General features: G+C 46.4%; 2 protein-coding genes and 1 long non-coding RNA gene across 5 annotated transcripts in view; 2 read left to right on the plus strand and 1 right to left on the minus strand.

The window, feature by feature from the left end:
* Window positions 1-11303, minus strand: part of LOC146809540 (uncharacterized) — a 98151-nt gene extending 86848 nt beyond the window's left edge. Inside the window, exon 1 of the long non-coding RNA XR_014966454.1 lies at window positions 11175-11303. This is a non-coding gene — a long non-coding RNA (uncharacterized LOC146809540). The remainder of the gene's footprint in view (window positions 1-11174) is intronic.
* Window positions 1-18507, plus strand: part of LOC146809541 (galactoside alpha-(1,2)-fucosyltransferase 2-like) — a 481546-nt gene that overhangs the window by 71047 nt on the left and 391992 nt on the right. The gene's annotated exons all lie outside the window — the stretch shown is intronic.
* LOC146809542 (uncharacterized) lies at window positions 11473-14465 on the plus strand. Its single transcript, XM_085614349.1, has 2 exons — window positions 11473-13156; window positions 13465-14465. The coding sequence occupies exons 1-2, from the start codon at window positions 12724-12726 to the stop codon at window positions 14445-14447; spliced, it is 1416 nt and encodes a 471-aa protein (XP_085470475.1). The 5' UTR covers window positions 11473-12723; the 3' UTR covers window positions 14448-14465.

An 18507-nucleotide genomic window follows, 5' to 3' on the forward strand; every position in this document is an offset into this window, starting at 1 on the left:
CACTAAATACATCTAATCTTTACAATGGCTGAAATTGGTCTGCTATCGGCAAAGTCTGAAATTAAGACATAATAAATGTTAATAAAGACTACACTTTTTTAAAAACACCAGGCTGTCTTGGGGTGATTAAACTTTAGGAATGGTTTACAAGAATCAAATAAGATGTAGATTATTGCAACTAAAACTACATTGGATTGATGCTCTACCTATTACTTGGAAGAGTATGGAAGGGAAGGAATAACATGCTGGTTATATGTCTGTACCACGATTGCCCGCAGGATTGCAGGAGGAAGTTGGTCAAAGTTTTTGGAGTGTAAGTTGATACCAATTACCAAGGCCAAAGGAATGTGTGATCAAAATGAAGGCAAATGAACATGCTCAAGTGTCGCACTTTATAGAGATGGGTAAAATTGAGGAAATGCTGCTCTTATATTAGGCTATGTAAATAGGTATTGTAATCTGATATAGATAAATCAACTGGTAATGACTTCTTATTCTTTGATGAACTAGTACACTTTTTTTAAAACTGTGTAACAAACACTTTGAAATGACTAATTACTTTTTTTCAGTTTACACATTTTCTAATGGATTGGCTGCTTACGCTTTTAAAGGATTTTCTTTACAGACAATGAACAGTACTAACTGAATACTACTACTATGGCAACTATTGCTGTATACTGTTAATACAAAAAATAAGATGACAGACTCTACAGTTACTCGTCATGCTACTTTAGCTGCTACTACTACATTACCATTACAACTGTTAGAATTAAGATTCCTGGTTGGCGGAGGTATGCACCCAAGCCAGGCAGGCACCACCACTCTAGTCAGGGTAAGCTAAGTGCACGCTAAAAGATAGCATATGCTTAACTTCTGGTAGCTTAGCACAGAACAGTCAGGCTTATCTGAAGAAGCAATGTGTAATATATTTGTGCAAAACACACACAATGAATATACAACAAAAAGAATCCACGCGGGTTTAAAAAAATAGATTCCTATATTCTGAACAAAACAAGTCCAAATTTACAAAACAGAAATCCAATAAGTACTAGTTGAAATATCCATTTTTAAAGAATAACTGAAAAATAGTTCTTGAAAGCAAATATCATGTTAGGGCTTACTTGAGGTCGTGCTGGACTGGGGCAAGGTCAATATTTCGAGGCGACTGCAATGGGTCGCAGGCCGGCTACAGGACCCATGCAGGTCCCAGTGAACAAAGTATCTTCTCCTGGTCACAACAGTGAGATACTGGGCGCAGTCGAGTGATGTGTCAATATCGATCCCACAGTGATGGCGATGCCTTGGATCGGCAGACAAGTCTCTGAGCCAAGATGTGTTGGTTTCAAAGTGTGATGCACTGGGTTTCTCAATGCAGTCGAGGGGATGCGTCGATCTCTCCAAACTGCTATGGTGGCAATATGCGGTTCCGATACATCGCAGCTCTCAAGTAGATGCGCTGTTTTTGAGAGCAATGCGCTGATTCTTCTACCGCAACCAGTTTACCGGTTTTGCTACACGCAGACAGGCGATGCGTTGATGTCCGTGTTGCAAGTTTCTGGGTCCACTTCCAGTGAACCAGGCATAGGGGCAGGGGTTAAGACTTTGATATACCGGAGTCTCAAGCAACAGGAGGCAAGCCAACAGCCCTTGGAGCACACTTGGAGAAAAGGCAGAGTCCAGCTCTCCTTCAGCAAAGTCAGAGAGCAGCAGGCAGCAGGGCAACACAAGAGAAAAACAGGCCTTCCAGGGGAGAAGTCCAAATATGTTTCCTGTAAGCAGCACAGCAGTTCTTCTGACAGAGTTTGTTGTAGGTTCAGAAGTATCTGATTTGATGGGGTTAGAGACCCAGTACTTGTACCCAAAAGTGCCTTTGAAGAGGGGGGTGACTGCAAAGAGTGGTCTTTGAAATGCACACGTGGTATTTCAACCAAGTCCTGTCTGCCAGGCTATCTGTGGGGGGTGATCATTCCTTTGTGTGGGGTCAGGCTACTACCCGTTGAAGTATAAGTGCCAGCCTCACCCTCCCTTTCTGTCCAGGAAAGGCCATCAAAATGCAGATGCATGTAGATGGTTACCCATCCACACCTAGCCTTTCTGTGTTTGTGGCAATCAGGAGGGAATGAACAAAGTGCAGCTGTCACCCAGTCCAGACGTGTATTGGACACAAGCTGCAAGGCACACAGAGCATTGAGAGGAGCGAAATGTCCACTTTCCAAAAGTTCAATACCTATACTGGGTAATGGGCCCTTAAACAGACAGCAAGGCTAGGCCACTACAAGTTCAAAAAAACATATAATCTGCCAATAACGACTTAGAAACTTAGGGGCATATGTATGAAACTCCCGTTTTGCGAATCTCAAATTGCGATATTTTGCGATTTGCAGTTTGAGATTCGCAAATCGGTATGTAAAAAAAAAAATTGCAAATGTTTAGCGATTTCCTATTCGCAAAAAAGTCTCAGAAACATCAATTGCGATTCCTTAATTGTAAAATTCGCAAATTAAGAAATCGCAAAAACGGGAATCTGCAATACAGGTGCAGCCTGATGACATCACAAACAGGAAGTGGGAGTGATTTCCTGCACCTGCTTACCTGAGCCACACCCAGAGGCTGTTTGGAGAGTGTGAGGAGGCATCCCAGGAGAGAACAAACACCAGTGGAGTCCAACAAGCAACATGAGGGCAAGGATGCATAGAAGAGGAAAAGAAAACAAAAGTTTTCTGACAAGGAGCAGGAGGTCCTCATAGAGGAGATGGTATGCAGCCATGAGCTCCTTTTTGGGAAAAAGGCACTGCGCGTCCCAGAAGCAAGGAAACGCAAAATCTGGCTGGACATTCAACAGAAGGTGAATGCTGTGGGAGTGACCAATCGCACCATCGAGGAATTGCGCAAGCGATGGTATGATATGCGGCAGAGGTCGGAGGAGAGGGTGCCAGTCAGACTAAAGGATACAAACCAGACTGGGGGAGGACCATCCACAGCAGTACAGCCAACACCCCACGAGGAGCTTGTGGAGTCCACTCTCCTGCCTGAGAGCGTCAGTGGTGTGGCTGACATTGACAGCTCCAACCCTGCATCCAGCAGCCAAGTTAAGATGCATGCAAAATCAATCTGCACTTATCCCCATCCCATGCACACTTCCCCAAATGTGCTAAATATCCTCACAAAATGTCATTCCAGTCCAAGTCTTACAGCACACCCAGCAATGCATCATGGAACTTGTAGTAATATGTCTGACAGTGTGTCCATGAGACATAGGAAATCTAATGCAACATGTGGGTTGGGGATAAGTGAATGATTCAGTGTCAGAAGTTAGCCGATACAAACTGTAGAAACTTTATTGAGTGCAAATTGCAGACAAAGACATAAACTCATGTAGTCCCCTTTACATCCACAGCACAATCCAGGGCACGTGATGACAGTGTAGAGCAGAGGTCTTCAAACTTTTGTAGGTTGAGCCCCCCCAACTGAATTTTTTGAAATGTCGGGCCCCCCCACCACCTGACAGAAATTTCACCCGCATATTCCGGGCCATATCCGGCAAATAATGTTCAACGCAATAGGAGTTTAGTGAACTGTAAGTTTGCGAGTGGGTGTGGTTAATGACAGAGTCTTATTACACAGCTCAAAACAAAATGTTCCAAGATAAAATGTGTGCAAATTGTTTTTACTGGGATGCTTTGTTTTACACATGACAGATTGATAAAAACACCACCAACATTAATGTGACGGGTGTGCCTGTTTTTCACCACAGAGACGGTCAATCTGTGGATGGATTTTTCTACTGCCATCCTCAGGTTGTGCTCCACATCCAGTCTTGAACGGTACTTAGTCTTTAATACCGCAAGTGCTGAGAACCCAATCTCACATAAATACGACAAGCTGAAAGGCAAGAGAGTTTTGATAGCAGTTTCTCTCAAAGCTGAATATTCTGCAGACATTTTCAGCCAAAACTCTCCCAGTGAGACTTTGCTGAAATGCATCTGCAGAGTGCGGTCACTTTGGAGATCAATGAGTTCCTCCTGCATACAAATCGGGAGATGGCTTGCAGGGCCGGACTGGGAACCAAAACCGGCCCTGGCAAAGTGCTCGGCAGCCCCGCCTCCCTCCTTCCCGGAGGGTTGTGGGTGCCGCCGAGCTCTTTGCCAGGGCCGGTTTTCGGCCGATTTTGTTACAGGGCTGATATGCTGCAAAAACGGCCCTGTAAAAAAAAACGGCTCCCAGGGGCCCATAACCGGCCACCACCCCTGCGGCGCACCGGGGGATTGCCCGGTGCCCGCTACGGCCAGTCCGGCCCTGATGGCTTGCTCTGCCAGAAATGGTTGAAAGACACAGTCATTGAAGTGATCGTTGTCCTCAGGAAAATACTTTTGCAAACTGTCCCTGAGAGATGTCAGGTGATTTTTTATTATCTCAGCAACACTTGGAAGTTCACACTCAGTCTCCGCAAGTGCATCTACTAAACATGGAAATTGCTCAAACAGGCCATCTTCAACTAGTCTTCTCCATAATTCAAGCTTCTTCTTGAATGCAGTTATTCTTTTATTCATGGTAAAAGAAGTCATATCAGCTCCTTGCAGCGACAGATTCAGGGAATTTAATTTCTCAAAAATGTCAGCAAGGTATGCTAGAAGCACAAGCCAGCGGGAATTGCATAGCTGTTCTGCTTTGCAGGGGTCCAAACACAGAAGAAACTGCCGTACTTCGTTTCTTAATTCGAAGATGCGAGACAGCACTTTCCCCCTGGACAATCACCGCACTTCTGTATGAAACAGCAAGCCATCATGCTCGGCTCCCATTTCTGCACATAAAATTGCAAATAGACGAGCTCTTGGGGAATGGGTCTTTATCAAATTTACTATTTTTATAGCAGAATTCAGCACATACTCTAGTTCGCTGTTCATGTTTCGAACAGCAAGGGCTTTCCGGTGTATTATACAGTGAGTCCACAGAATATGTGGAGCCACTTTCAATACATTAGCTTTTAGGCCAGCCCTAGCACCACACATTGAAGGAGCACCATCTGTGCAGATTCCAACACAGTTTTCCCATGTTAAGCCATGGATATTCAGGAAGTCATTGATAATGGCAAACAAATCGGATCCTGTTGCCCGCCCCTTGATTGGCTTGCAAAATAAAAAATCTTCTAATACTAGTGTTTCATGACAGTAACGAACATAAGCAATTAAATGGGCATCCTTTGACACATCAGTTGCTTCATCCAGCTGCAATGCTTCATCCTGCTGCAAACAAACAAACTTGATTTCAGCCGGGCTATGAGCTGTCCCTGGATATCTTCTGACATGTCAGAGATGCGGCGGCAAACTGTTGTGTCTGAAATGGGTATACTTTTTAACTTCTCTGCTGCTTTTTCACCAAGGCATTGTCCTAGCTACGTCGAGCAATGCTGGGAGAATCACCTTTTCTCCATCTACAAAGGGCATTTTGTTTTTGGCAATGTGGTATGCTACTTGGTATGAGGCTTTTAATGCATTAGCAGGAGTATTTGCCACATGTTTCACTGCTTCTTTCTGCTGAGTTATCTCTTGCAACTTCCTGGCAAAAAAATCTCTGCTTTTTCCTGCTAGAGACCCATGTTTCGTTTCAAAGTGACGTCTTAATTTGGTTGGCTTCAAGCTGTCGTTAGCTAAGATCATGCCACAAACCACACACTGTGGTCTACTTTCTCCACTAACAGCAATGCAGGTGAAACCAATATCCAAATAGGAGGAATCATATTTCCTTGTTTTTGCAGCTTTTCTCTCTCCATCTGTTTCTGTTTCAGCCTTTCGCTTGAGCACTCTACCATCCTTTAGGAGCAGAAAACGATCCATATCAAATGCCTGCTTAACCTAAGATACAAAATGTGAAGCTGCATGTTAATGAAAAGTACATGGCTGCAATTGTACAGCTGCATGAGGTACGGGAGGTTTTTAACTTTGTAGTTTAAAAAAATATATCTTAAAAAAAAATCTTCTTATGGTTTAAATAAAATAAATTTGGATAAAAGAATCATTCTGTGGTAGGTGGATAAAAAGTAATTCCAGCTCATCCAGGCTTTAAGTAGGTGCTCCCAATATTGATCCAGTATGTATATGCTGTATACCACCGATGAGGCTCTGCAAGTTACTTGTTCAAAGGTTAGTGAGGGCAAACTTCAGCACTGCCCCTTCACCCATCATTCAAAAACAAATGCATACCTTCTTATTCACTTCCTCAGATGTTTCTTCTGCTTGAATAGGAGTCCTCGGCCTAGCGATCAAGTAGCTTTTTCCCTTGCAATGAAGAGAAAATGTTTAAGACATATTACTTGCATGTTCTCAGTATGTTCGCTCGAGACACCATGAAAGCTCGAGAGATCAAAATCAGAGATGGGCAAGGGAGTGAATGGCATGCCTAAAAGTTACTTGCTGCCTTATCTTAAGGGCAAATAAAATACGCCATGATCTGCAAGTTATTAGTTGAAGGCCTGATGCAAGTTAAAAATTTGATTTCTGGCAAGGCCACATTAGCAGTTCCTTCTTGCACTTGTGCACAGAATCACAACTGGCACTTGTGACTAATGTAATGTGCACTCTGCAGAGAAGCACAGGATTGGATGCGCATGCATTTATAACAACTTTAGGACCCAGTGACAGGCACTGTGAGAAACTTGCACTGCCTTTGATTCTCAACTTCGGAGGTCATAATTGTGGTTTTTGGACTATTTAAGTATGGGCGCATAATTTGCATGGAGCCCTGGCCTTTGCTCATACATCTACTGCATTAAAAAGGGTTCATACAACATGTGCAGCTGAATGGCATCTGGAACAGAACAAGGAAGGCTCCTGGGATACAATCAAAAAGGGTTCATACAACATGTGCAGCTGAATGGCATCTGGAACAGAACAAGGAGGGCTCCTGGGATACTCCGTGCCGCCACTCTGTACCTTTTTTTAAAATTTGTATTAAAAATATAAATCTCTCCTATGCCAAAGCTAAGGCTCCATTGGTTAAGACACCACCTTGATATATTGGGAAAAATTGAAGGGCGAAAATGAGGAGTGTGTTGTCTGAATGTAGGGTGCATTCCCATACACTTGATGTCAGCATGTCATTTCCGGCGGCGTAGGATGTCACACATAAGTTAAACCAGCGCTATTATGGCATTACCCAGGGATCGAGGGAACAAATAACGTGCTGATCCTGCAACAAACTACCAGTTTTATGATTAGGGTTGCCTGCTCATTATTTTGATGTCCCAGCCGGTACAAAAATAAGCAGTCACCTAAAGCGGTATTTTCAGCACTTATATGTGCATACTTCACACAGCAAATAGAAATAGAAGGCACTTTAAATTGTGTTCTAGGGCGGCCTGAAAGATCCATGACTGAAAGGGAACAAAGACAGAAGATAAATACATACTTCTTTATTTATAACCCATATTTAGCGCCAAGACAAGCAATTTGCAGGGTGTTCATACAACACATGGCTGGCATTTTTATTTTGGCAACTTGAAGCCCTTCTAGTCCTGTGGGTGTTGCTGCCTGCCTGTATAATTCTAAAAAAAACTACGTATTTTCCAGCTTGGCTGCTGTGCTCTTCTAAATGCAGCCCAAGTGCAACATTCGCCACAATTGCCTGGGATCCCTATGTAATTGTCGAACTCCAGCTCAGGAATATTTTAGAGAAAGTTAAACATTTCCCAAATATTTACAAACAGGTTTGGAATAGTGTAATTTAGATTCTCTGTGCAGACCCTGGGGCTGCTTCCCTAAAGGTACCTCTGAATACATCCCCCTGGGATGGTGGTGCACCCCCCCTTAATTGATAAACTCTGAATTAAGTGTACCCGAACACCTCATTCCACATTTTGCATGTCACACCATTGCCCACAAATCTTTCGGTGTTTCCATGTGTAGGACTCTTACAGTCAATTGGTCTCCTGAGAAGTGCAGAGCTGCCAAGGTTTCAGATTGCTATGTGTGACATTTCCATGATGTTAGTGCCTTATGAGTGACATTTCAACGACTATGACACTTTCTCGCAAGCAAAATCAAGCAAAGAAGATGAGGGAAACAAATATTAGAAATCACACTCAGCTGAGCAAGGAGAAACTCTTAAGAAGTCACTGAACTAAAGTGTGCAACAGGACTCAATACTTCATGACTAGGTAAAGCACTTGGTAGATGTTTCATTGAGACATAGAAGTGGTCCTAAAATCTTACCAAATAAAACAATAAAAAATACTTCCAATTTTTGTTTGATTCTTGAAACCGCCTGTACTTAATGAGTTTCACAGATATGTGCGCTTTCCCACCATATATTTTTACAAGTCCCTTTGTGAAGCATACGTTTGGATACCTGACCTAATGAAGAACCATCAGTGAATGAGGATTCCCACTTTTCACTAATTTTCATGGTTATTCTATCTCTAGTTAGCATTTCCACTGTGAGACTGACATTAATTTACTATTAAACCGAAACTCTCAACCAGCTCTAATTTTTCAGCAAGCATTGGAGTTACAGAATATACTTTTACTTTTTATCCCATACTTGCCATGCTAAAATCGCAATTACAAGTCCAAGAATGCAAAACTGTCTTGACTAAAATGGCAGGAATGGCCAATATGTTCTGAATGACATGGAGGCTACTTGGAAGCTATTCAAAACAAACGTTTTTACCTCTGCTCAAATAAAAACTGCTTTGGAAATTGTGTGCAACAGCTGAAAATCCCCAGTGGTTGCTACTGCTAATAGAAAGCCAAAACCAACATCATTGCCAGCTCCACACCATCCCTATGCAAACTGTGCAATGATGTTGATTTTGGCTTTTTATTAGCAGTAGCAACCACTGGGGATTATCAAATAAAGATTTATAGATGAGGGTAGTAGGTCTGCAGCTGCAGACTCGGAAGTGGTCTAGCAGCTTCATGCAAAGCGTCTCACCCGAGAAATCCCCAACATAAATACATTTTAAAACAATTTAAAAGGATGGTGACATGTTTAACACTCGAGAAAAAATAATGATCGATTGCACACTGATATGTGTAGTCCCTCCTACGTAATTGGAAAAGACAAACCAGATTGTGAGAAACACACAAGCACGGTACTCACTCTGGACATGGGACTGATCTCAAAAGTTCTTCAGCCTTCTTACTCTTTACCTCGAATAAGACTAGGAACCTTGTAAGCGCTACAACAGCCTGCTTTCACTTGCCAGACGTGCGCTATATAGCTGACAGTAAAAATACAGGCTTGGGTTTGCAAAGGCTGCACTGTGGGATGATGACATTTGTAAGTGAAGAAATAAGCAATGTATGGGGGTACCATTGCAGGGACCACGTTCAGGCTAGAAAACTTCCCTTCTGTAACATTCATGTGCCCTCCGCCTCAGACGCTGATATAATGAGTAGGCAAGGGATTTGTGCGAGCTGCGAGAGGAATCTGAACCACTGCAAATGAAAACTGCAAATGCAATTGGAGCTAATTAGGCCTATGTGCAGGCACAGAATACAAATTTAAAGAAGGTGGTTTGAGTGAGAATATGGTTGAGCACTTTATCGAAAATCCAAGCTCATGGTAAGCGTATCAGGAATTATATCGGTTACGATATTTACACACTTACAAAATCAAATTACAAGCAATAACATGCTCACATTTTAAAACAAGCCTCAAACACTTCTCTATAGAATTCCGCCACTTCTCCTCAAGAAGTCGGCCGTCTCCTACCTGACTGTACAAATTCCTGGGTCCAGTATAAACTAGTGCAGCCAATCAGCAGGACGAATGCTCAGACTCTGCCCTTGATAGGAACATGATCGCACACCACAACATACTAATTCAAGGCTGTGGTGAGCGTAAGGGGGAATCACAGACAGTGTGCTGTGGCTTCCGTGATCTAGAGGAAAGCGCCTCTGACAGGCATAGTCCCAGCACTGACCAGTACAATATATATTTCATACATGCCAACATTTCAGAAGAGCAAAGTGGGATATTCTTTAAAAAACAAAATCGGGAGAATGGGGCCTTGAATCGGGTTACTGTCATGAATGGGCCTTGGAAGTGTGCTGCTGCAGGATTGGACATCTGAAACGCAAATGCACGTTTTTTTCTTACCTTTCAGAAGCATGGAGCGCAATGGCAGGCAGAGAGAGGGTGATGCAAGTGTTCTGCACTCACTGGCCTGGCAGGTTGCTGGCAGTGCATATACCAACCCCCCCCCCCACACCCCCACCTGTGTGGCAGCCCAGGCACACACACAGCCGCCCCCGAGTACTTCACAGGTCTTTTAAAGACCATTCGCTTGTTAATGGGGCTTTGCTGGTTTTTCACCCCTTCTAGAGCCCCTGCATCGCCACTGACAATTGCTGGAAGAATTAGCATGTTACACAACACCAAGCCCTGTCTGCTGAAACCCCGAGGAATCGGGTTTTTGCTTGCAGGAATCAGGAGGCGGGAGACTAGCCTTGAAATCGGTAGTCTCCCGCCTGAATCGGGAGAGTTTACATGTCTAACATTTTATCACCACTGGTATTTTAAACATCGTTCGTCGTTGGTTGTCTGTCAATCAAAGTAAAACATAATACATTCATATACATATCATGAGCTCAGGTAAAAGAGAGAGGATCGAGGCACGTTCGGCAATATAAAAAAAACTTAGCAATTAAAAACTCTTCCAAATCTTACACGCACCAAAAACCCGGGGCGAAGAAGCGGGACAATTCGACGTAAAATATCAGAAATTGTGACATTGGAGACGGATGGCTCTGCCCTGAGAGTGAGTAAGTTTGAGAGAGAGACTCGTCAGCAGCAATGACAGCAACAAAGATGAAACTATTCTGAGGAATTGCATCCTTCTGGAAAAACGCCTCATTGCCCAAATCCTCAAACCTTTAATGACCAACTCTAGGCATCATGTGAGCGAGGGTTGTCAGGACGTGATCCCGCTGTCTACCAGCTGTAAGGATGGAACTCTTAGTCTGCCTTGCAGGGCTCAGGGCGGGGGAAGTGTTAAGGGACATAGCGAACTGGGCGCATCAAAAGTAGCCATCGAGGTGATTAGTATACAACTGAAAAAATAAAGTGCTGTGCGCGAGGATGCTTTTAGGCGGCTAATGGGTTCAAAACTTCAGTTACGGCCGAATATCAGCCAAACATTCCCCCCCCCCCCCCCTTCGAGAAAGCCCTCTTACCAGATTTCTGCAGTCCTTCACAGCAATACGACGGGAAAACGCAGGGAAGCCTTCACAGGAAACCAGGGAGAAAAGGCAACAAAACGTGAAATGCAGGAGCTATATGCCCGCAATTTTCGCGGCACTTCCTGGAATCTCAGCTGCTGCCCCCCTCATTGGTGGAACGTCACTGGTGACGTTTCTGTGTGCTGATTGGAGAAAGCGGGAGCAGCAGCCAATCAAAACTTCCTATTCGAAATGGGTGATAACTTGCGAGGTGGGACGCGGAAAAATAACACCACAAAGGTAAGATTTCCGGGAGGAGTGCGCGCCCACCCTGGGATGGTGGTGCGCACCCCCTGGGGGGCGCGCCCCACAGATTGAAGAACACTGGTGTAGAGGGAGAGGAGCCTGCACATCCTGAGGACTCCAGTGATGATACGGAGCACACACCAATCCTGCGCAGGAAGCGCAAACATGTGCCCCCACTGCCTCCATTTGAGGATGACATACCGGCCACAGGGGAGGACAGTGACAGAAGAGAGGGGAGTCAGGGTGTGTCACACATGCCCAGTCATGACACACCAAGGCCAAGCATTCCACCACAGGATAGACGCAGGTCAAGGCCCAGGAGCAGCACTGCCACTGAAGCGGAGGAAACCGTATTTTCTGGGCTGGAACACAGCATGCTGCAGGAACAGTGCCTGCAAAGTAAATCTTTGAGGTCAATAAATAGGCAGCTATGCCGTATTCACAAAGATCAGCAAAACATGGGGGAGGGCATCATGGCCATGGCAGGTGCCATCCGTGACCTGTGTGACACTCTGAGGCACAACCAAGCCGCCAGTGACAGGGCTGCCTGACGTGCCAATGCACGCCTGCACACTTATACCAAGGCCGTGAACCGCCTCTGCACCACCACCAGCACTCTGACACGCAGAAGCGTCACAATGCAGGTAGAAATGGCGCACTGCTGTCAGGACATAGCCAGAGGGCTAGCACAGGTCACCAGTGCAGTGGAGCAGCTGCAGACGGCCAACTCAGGTGGCAGCGCTCTCATGGCCTCTGCGGAGAGTGAAGAAACCTCTAGTAGGAGCAGCATCACTCCTACATTGCCTGGAGAAAGACGGCGCAGTCGAGACAGGGGGCAGGACCCAGGAACACCATGGAGGGCACTCAGCCTGGACGCCAAACACCACCAATGCGTCACCAAAGGAGGTGAACTGTCCAGTGACAATGAATCAAAAAAGGGTGAAGTAACCCAACTATGCAGATTGCACAGTTACTTGTGCCGTACCTGCACTGTGTGCATAACATGTGCTGGGTACAGCTACACTTTTAATGATTGTGAAGTGTGAATAAACACAGCACACATTAGAAAGATTTTTTGTCTCATGTCATCATTGCTCACCTAGAAGTAGTTTTGTGTGATCTCAGTCCGTCTCTGGCATCCAGCAGCTGCCCCGACTCCTGAAGCTGGTCTGCCAGGGGGAGCAGGCCAATCGTCATCCGATGTGTCTGTGTCTGTTTGGAGAGTGTGAGGAGGCATCCCAGGAGAGAACAAACACCAATGGAGTCCAACAAGCAACTTGAGGGCAAGGATGCAGAGAAGAGGAAGAGAAAACACAAGTTTTCTGACAAGGAGCAGGAGGTCCTCATAGAGGAGATGGTATGCAGCCATGAGCTCCGTTTTGGGAAAAAGGAACTGCGCGTCCCAGAAGCAAGGAAACGCAAAATCTGGCTGGACATTCAACAGAAGGTGAATGCTGTGGGAGTGACCAATCGCACCATCGAGGAATTGCGCAAGCGATGGTATGATATGCGGCAGAGGTCGAAGGAGAGGGTGGCAGCCAGACTAAAGGATGCAAACCAGACTGGGGGAGGACCATCCACAGCAGCACAGCCAACACCCCAGGAGGAGCTTGTGAAGTCTACTCTCCTGCCTGAGAGCGTTGGTGGTGTGGCTGACATTGACAGCTCCGACCCTGCATCCAGCAGCCAAGGTAAGATGCATGCAAAATCAATCTGCACTTATCCCCATCCCATGCACACTTCTCCAAATTTGCTAAATATCCTCACAAAATGTCATTCCAGTCCAAGTCTTACAGCACATCCAGCAACGCATCATGGAACTTGTAGTAATATGTCTGACAGTGTGTCCATGAGACATAGGAAATCTAATGCAACATGTGGGTTGGGGATAAGTGAATGATACAGTGTCAGAAGTTAGCCGATACAAACTGTAGAAACTTTATTGAGTGCAAATTGCAGACAAAGACACAAACTCATGTAGTCCCCTTTACATCCACAGCACAATCCAGGGCACGTGATGACAGTGCAGAGGGAGAGGAGCCTGCACATCCTGAGGACTCCAGTGATGATACGGAGCACACACCAATCCTGCGCAGGAAGCTCACACATGTGCCCCCACTGCCTCCATTTGAGGATGACATACCGGCCACAGGGGAGGACAGTGACAGAAGAGAGGGGAGTCAGGGTGTGTCACATATGCCCAGTCAGGACACACCAAGGCCAAGCATTCCACCACAGGATAGACGCAGGTCAAGGCCCAGGAGCAGCACTGCCACTGAAGCGGAGGAAACCGTATTTTCTGGGCTGGAACACAGCATGCTGCAGGAACAGCACCTGCAAAGTAAATCTTTGAGGTCAATAAATAGGCAGCTATGCCGTATTCACAAAGATCAGCAAAACATGGGGGAGGGCATCATGGCCATGGCAGGTGCCATCCGTGACCTGTGTGACACTCTGAGGCACAACCAAGCCGCCAGTGACAGGGCTGCCCGACGTGCCAATGCACGCCTACACACATATACCAAGGCCGTGAACCGCCTCTGCATCACCACCAGCACTCTGACACGCAGAAGCGTCACAATGCAGGTGGAAATGGCGCACTGCTGTCAGGACATAGCCAGAGGGCTAGCACAGGTCACCAGTGCAGTGGAGCAGCTGCAGACGGCCAACTCAGCGCTCTCATGGCCTCTGGCGAGAGTGAAGAAACCTCCAGTAGGAGCAGCATCACTCCTACATTGCCTGGAGAAAGACGGCGCAGTTCGAGACAGGGGGCAGGACCCAGGAACACCATGGAGGGCACTCAGCCTGGACGCCAAACACCACCAATGCGTCACAGAAGGAGGTGAACTGTCGAGTGACAATGAATCAAAAAAGGGTGAAGTAACCCAACTATGCAGATTGCACAGTTACTTGTGCCGTACCTGCACTGTGTGCATAACATGTGCTGGGTACAGCTACACTTTTAATGATTGTGAAGTGTGAATAAACACAGCACACATTAGAAAGATTTTTGGTCTCATGTCATCATTGCTCACCTAGAAGTAGTTTTGTGTGATCTCAGTCCGTCTCTGGCGTCCAGCAGCTGCCCCGACTCCTGAAGCTGGTCTGCCAGGGGGAGCAGAGCAATCGTCATCCGATGTGTCTGTATCGGTCACATCAATTGTGGTGCATTTCCTCATAGCCATGTTATGGAGCATTGCACAGCTTGCCATGATTTTACAGCAGGTCTCAAGGCTGTATTGCAATGCGCCTCCACTTTTATGCAGGCACCGGAACCGGCTCTTAAGGATTCCAAACATACGCTCAATGACGCAGCGTGTAGATCTGTGTGCCCTGTTGTATCTCCTCTCACTTGCATTGGCTGGATCCAGATACGGGGTCAGGATGAAGTCCCGCACTGCATACGCACTGTCACCTGCAGGGATAGACACAATAGGTAAGTCAATGTCCCCACCCCCCAGTGATGTAGTGGATGTATGGATGTGTGCCATGTATTTACCTAGCCGGTATCCCTCCCCAAACTCTCCAGCACTCAGATGTCTGTGTATTCCACTGTGTCTAAAGATGAAAGAGTCATGTGTACTTCCAGGGTATTTGGGTACGATGTCATTGATGATATACTTTGCGTTGCACACAATCTGTATATTGAGGGAATGGTAGCATTTACGGTTTCTGTAGACATATTCAGTTGCTGATGGGGGTGTGATGGCCACATGGGTCCCATTGATGCAGCCAATGACGTGCAATCTGGTAGAAGTCAAGTTTGGTTTGCTGTAATGCCTGTTGGGCGGTGGGGAAGTATATGTGATGTGAGAGCCTCTGTAGCATTGCATCTAGAAAGTCATGAAAGAAGTGCGAAAGTGCACTCTGTGACACCCCACCAACCTCCGCTATGACCCGTTGAAAACTCCCTGACGCCAGGAGGTGCAGGGAGCACAGGACCTGCACATGTGTGGGAATTGTTTGTGTCCTGCGTGTAGGGTGTTCCAAGTAGGGTTTCAGCTCCTCAATCAGGTCCAATATGGTCTGTGGGTGCAGCCTGTACTTGTCATGGATGTCCTCTTCAGTGTGCTGGAGCAGAGTGATGCGCAGCCTGAATATACGTTCCTGTCTCATTCTCCTCTGTGCAAGAGCCCGAATACGCAGCCTCCTGGCTATCACAAACAGTGCAGCCATTGTGGTTGGTTCTGTTGCATTGTGGGGTGGTTTAAGTACCTTGCACCTGTTTACCACCTGCATGCACTTGGTGTTAATTGCGATTTCTTATTTTGCGAATTTCGTTATTTTGCAATTCGCGATTTCTTCATACATTTGCTTGTGATTTCTTAATTTGTGATATACTTTTTGCGAATTTCGCAAACTGAGAATATCGCAATTTAAGAAATCGCAAGCATAATCGCAATTTTTGAGTTTCACAGCCTAAGAAATCGCTAATTTAGTGATTTCTTAATTTGCACTAGAAATGTGTGTCATACATATGAAATTGCAAATATTTAGTCGCAAACGCTGATTTTTGCGATTCGCAGCGTTTGTGACTAAAATTTGGTTTCATACATATGCCCGTAAGACATTTTCATTTTCGTTCATGATCACTATATTTGATACCAGTGATCACTTTTTAATTTCTTCTTCTTTTTTTCTTTATACCATTTAGGCTGAGCAAGTGTTAGACCTGTCAGCCCTTTGGGTGGTCCCTCCTCATCATTATTTATTTTGTCCCACTTTTGCCTCAAACCCTGTTTGAATTTTTCCTTTTTGGGAACCACCAGACTTTTTCGTGTTGCTACAGATTCAGGGAGCCATTTTAGCTACCCCTGAAACTTCTGTCTGAGGGCCTGAAGCACAAAATGGTGGCCACCTGTGACATCACCAGCATCCACTGGAACCTACCAGCACCTTCCAGAACATTCCAGGAGATTCCAGAACTCTGTGACAGTTGGAGACCGTTTAGAATGTTGGGAGGATAAGAGAGGCAGTTGGCAGTTGGAGCTGGCAGTTGGCACCTGACTGGTGAAGAGAGAGGAGCACAACAGTGAAGGAGGAAGGAGTGAAGCAGCAGGGGTGGAAACTTGTGCCTGGAGTGGGGTCCATAAACCCACCCTTGATACTTGTCCCTACTGATGGATCCCAGCCTATAGCCCTGTGTGGGAAGAAGACAGAAGAAACTTATCCTAAGGACCTGGACAGCGGGAACAGGCCTTAGAACCAAGAAAACAGCAAGATTCTGACCTGAGAACTGGTTTCCCTGGAGTCCGGCGTCGAGTAGCCTGAAGACCTGGAGCCCGAGGTGGAGAAGCGGCGCTGACTGAAGTAGCAGACGTCGTACCCGGAGCCGCCTGAGGTCGTGAGAGGGCACCGACGGAGGTCGTGAGGAATACCAGAGGTTGAGGAGGAAGTGAACCGAGGTCGAGCGAGCGGCATCATCGGAGGAGTGAAGTCCGCCCTCCGGAGTCGTCGGAGACCGAGGTAGAGGAGCACCGGAGGTCGGGAGTGAGGATCGCACTCCGGAGTCGCCCGGAGCCTGTGAGGAGGAGCACCGGAGGTCGGGGGTGAGGATCGCACCCCGGAGTCGCCGGAAGTCGACATCGAGGCCAGGCCGGCCGACGTCATCGGAGCCGAGAGCGCCATCGGACCGGAGCCGCCCGAAGTCGACATCGTGAAGAGACTGCCCGACGCCGTCGAATCGGAGGTCGAGATCGAACCGAGGCCACCGACATCGGACCGGAACCGCCTACCGGCGTCGTCAAAGAACTGACATTGTGCCGAGGCCGCCGAGACCGAACCGGAACCGCCTCACGGCGTCGACACGACTCCAGCGGCGTCGGAACATCAGAAAAAGGGCAGTAAGTGGAGTAGAGGGCGCCTAAGGCCCTGTGGAGACCTGAGAGACTGCTCTAAGGGGCTAGGGAGGTGCTGAAACCAACCTGACTGTGCAAGGGGTGAACTGGGACTAACCTAGAGAGGTTGTGTGGAGAGAGAAAGCCAGGGCACTGGTATTCCCCCCTTTGATCTACCTCAGATTAGGCCTCAGCCTTGTCCCAGCCAGGGAGTAGCCCCCCTCAAGCCTTCCACAACCCTACAAGCTGTGCCTGGGCCATATCAGCCCTTAAGAAGTGAAGTGTCATCTAATTACATGAGTGTTGCTGTATACTTTTAATTATTTATTGGGGGTACTGTATTTATTGAGTTTTTACCTATTTATTGCTTCACTATATTTATAGGTCCACAGGACTTGTTGGTGTACAATATTTATTGGTACAGTATTTATTGCCTCAAAGTATTTAATTGTCTGTATATATTGCACTTGTATTTATGCCCTGTTATTTATGATCACCCCTATTTATTTCATCAAACAGCCAATATTTATTTGACCTGCACTAATTGAAACTTGTATATTGTGATTGACCTATTTATTTTTCCAATCAGCAACTAAGAGAAAAAGATAAAGAAGAATATTTTCATAATTTTTACGGTGTAGAGTCGTTTTTGGAACGGATGCACGCATGGTTATTGTCTGGGTATATTGTATGCTAAGCACTGCGCCTGTTTCCTGACCACTCGAGCCAAGCTACCACAGTGTGTTCCGGAAGACCACCACCACCCCTTCTAGTGTGGGAGTGGGTTTCCAACATAAATTGGTGTTCAGCGGTGGGATAGAGCTGTGCCTACATATACTCAACAATAACTGTGGGTAGTCCATAGGCCTACACCGGGAGTTTTCTCAAGAGCGGCCTTCCTAATTGTGGGTTTTTGTTTTTTCCAAATTTACTCTGGTGGTGGGAGGAGGTATTACTAAAGGTACCCCCCTACATTGCTACTGCACAAAACCTGTCCTCTAACCTGAGTGGGCAAGATGGAGTTTGTACTAGAAGATTTAGAAATGTACACTGTGGCCCAACTCAGGGAGTTTTGCCAGCGGGAGGGGGTGTACTGTCCCCCAGGAGCAAAGAAGGGTGCACTCCAAACCAGCTTAAGGGCTTGGGGGGAGGCACGCCGAGAAAGCAAGGCTGAGGAGGAAGACAGGGATGGAGAGCCTGACCCC

Source organism: Triturus cristatus, chromosome 7 (genome assembly GCF_964204655.1).
Source record: "Triturus cristatus chromosome 7, aTriCri1.1, whole genome shotgun sequence".
NCBI classification, from domain to species: Eukaryota; Metazoa; Chordata; class Amphibia; order Caudata; family Salamandridae; genus Triturus; species Triturus cristatus.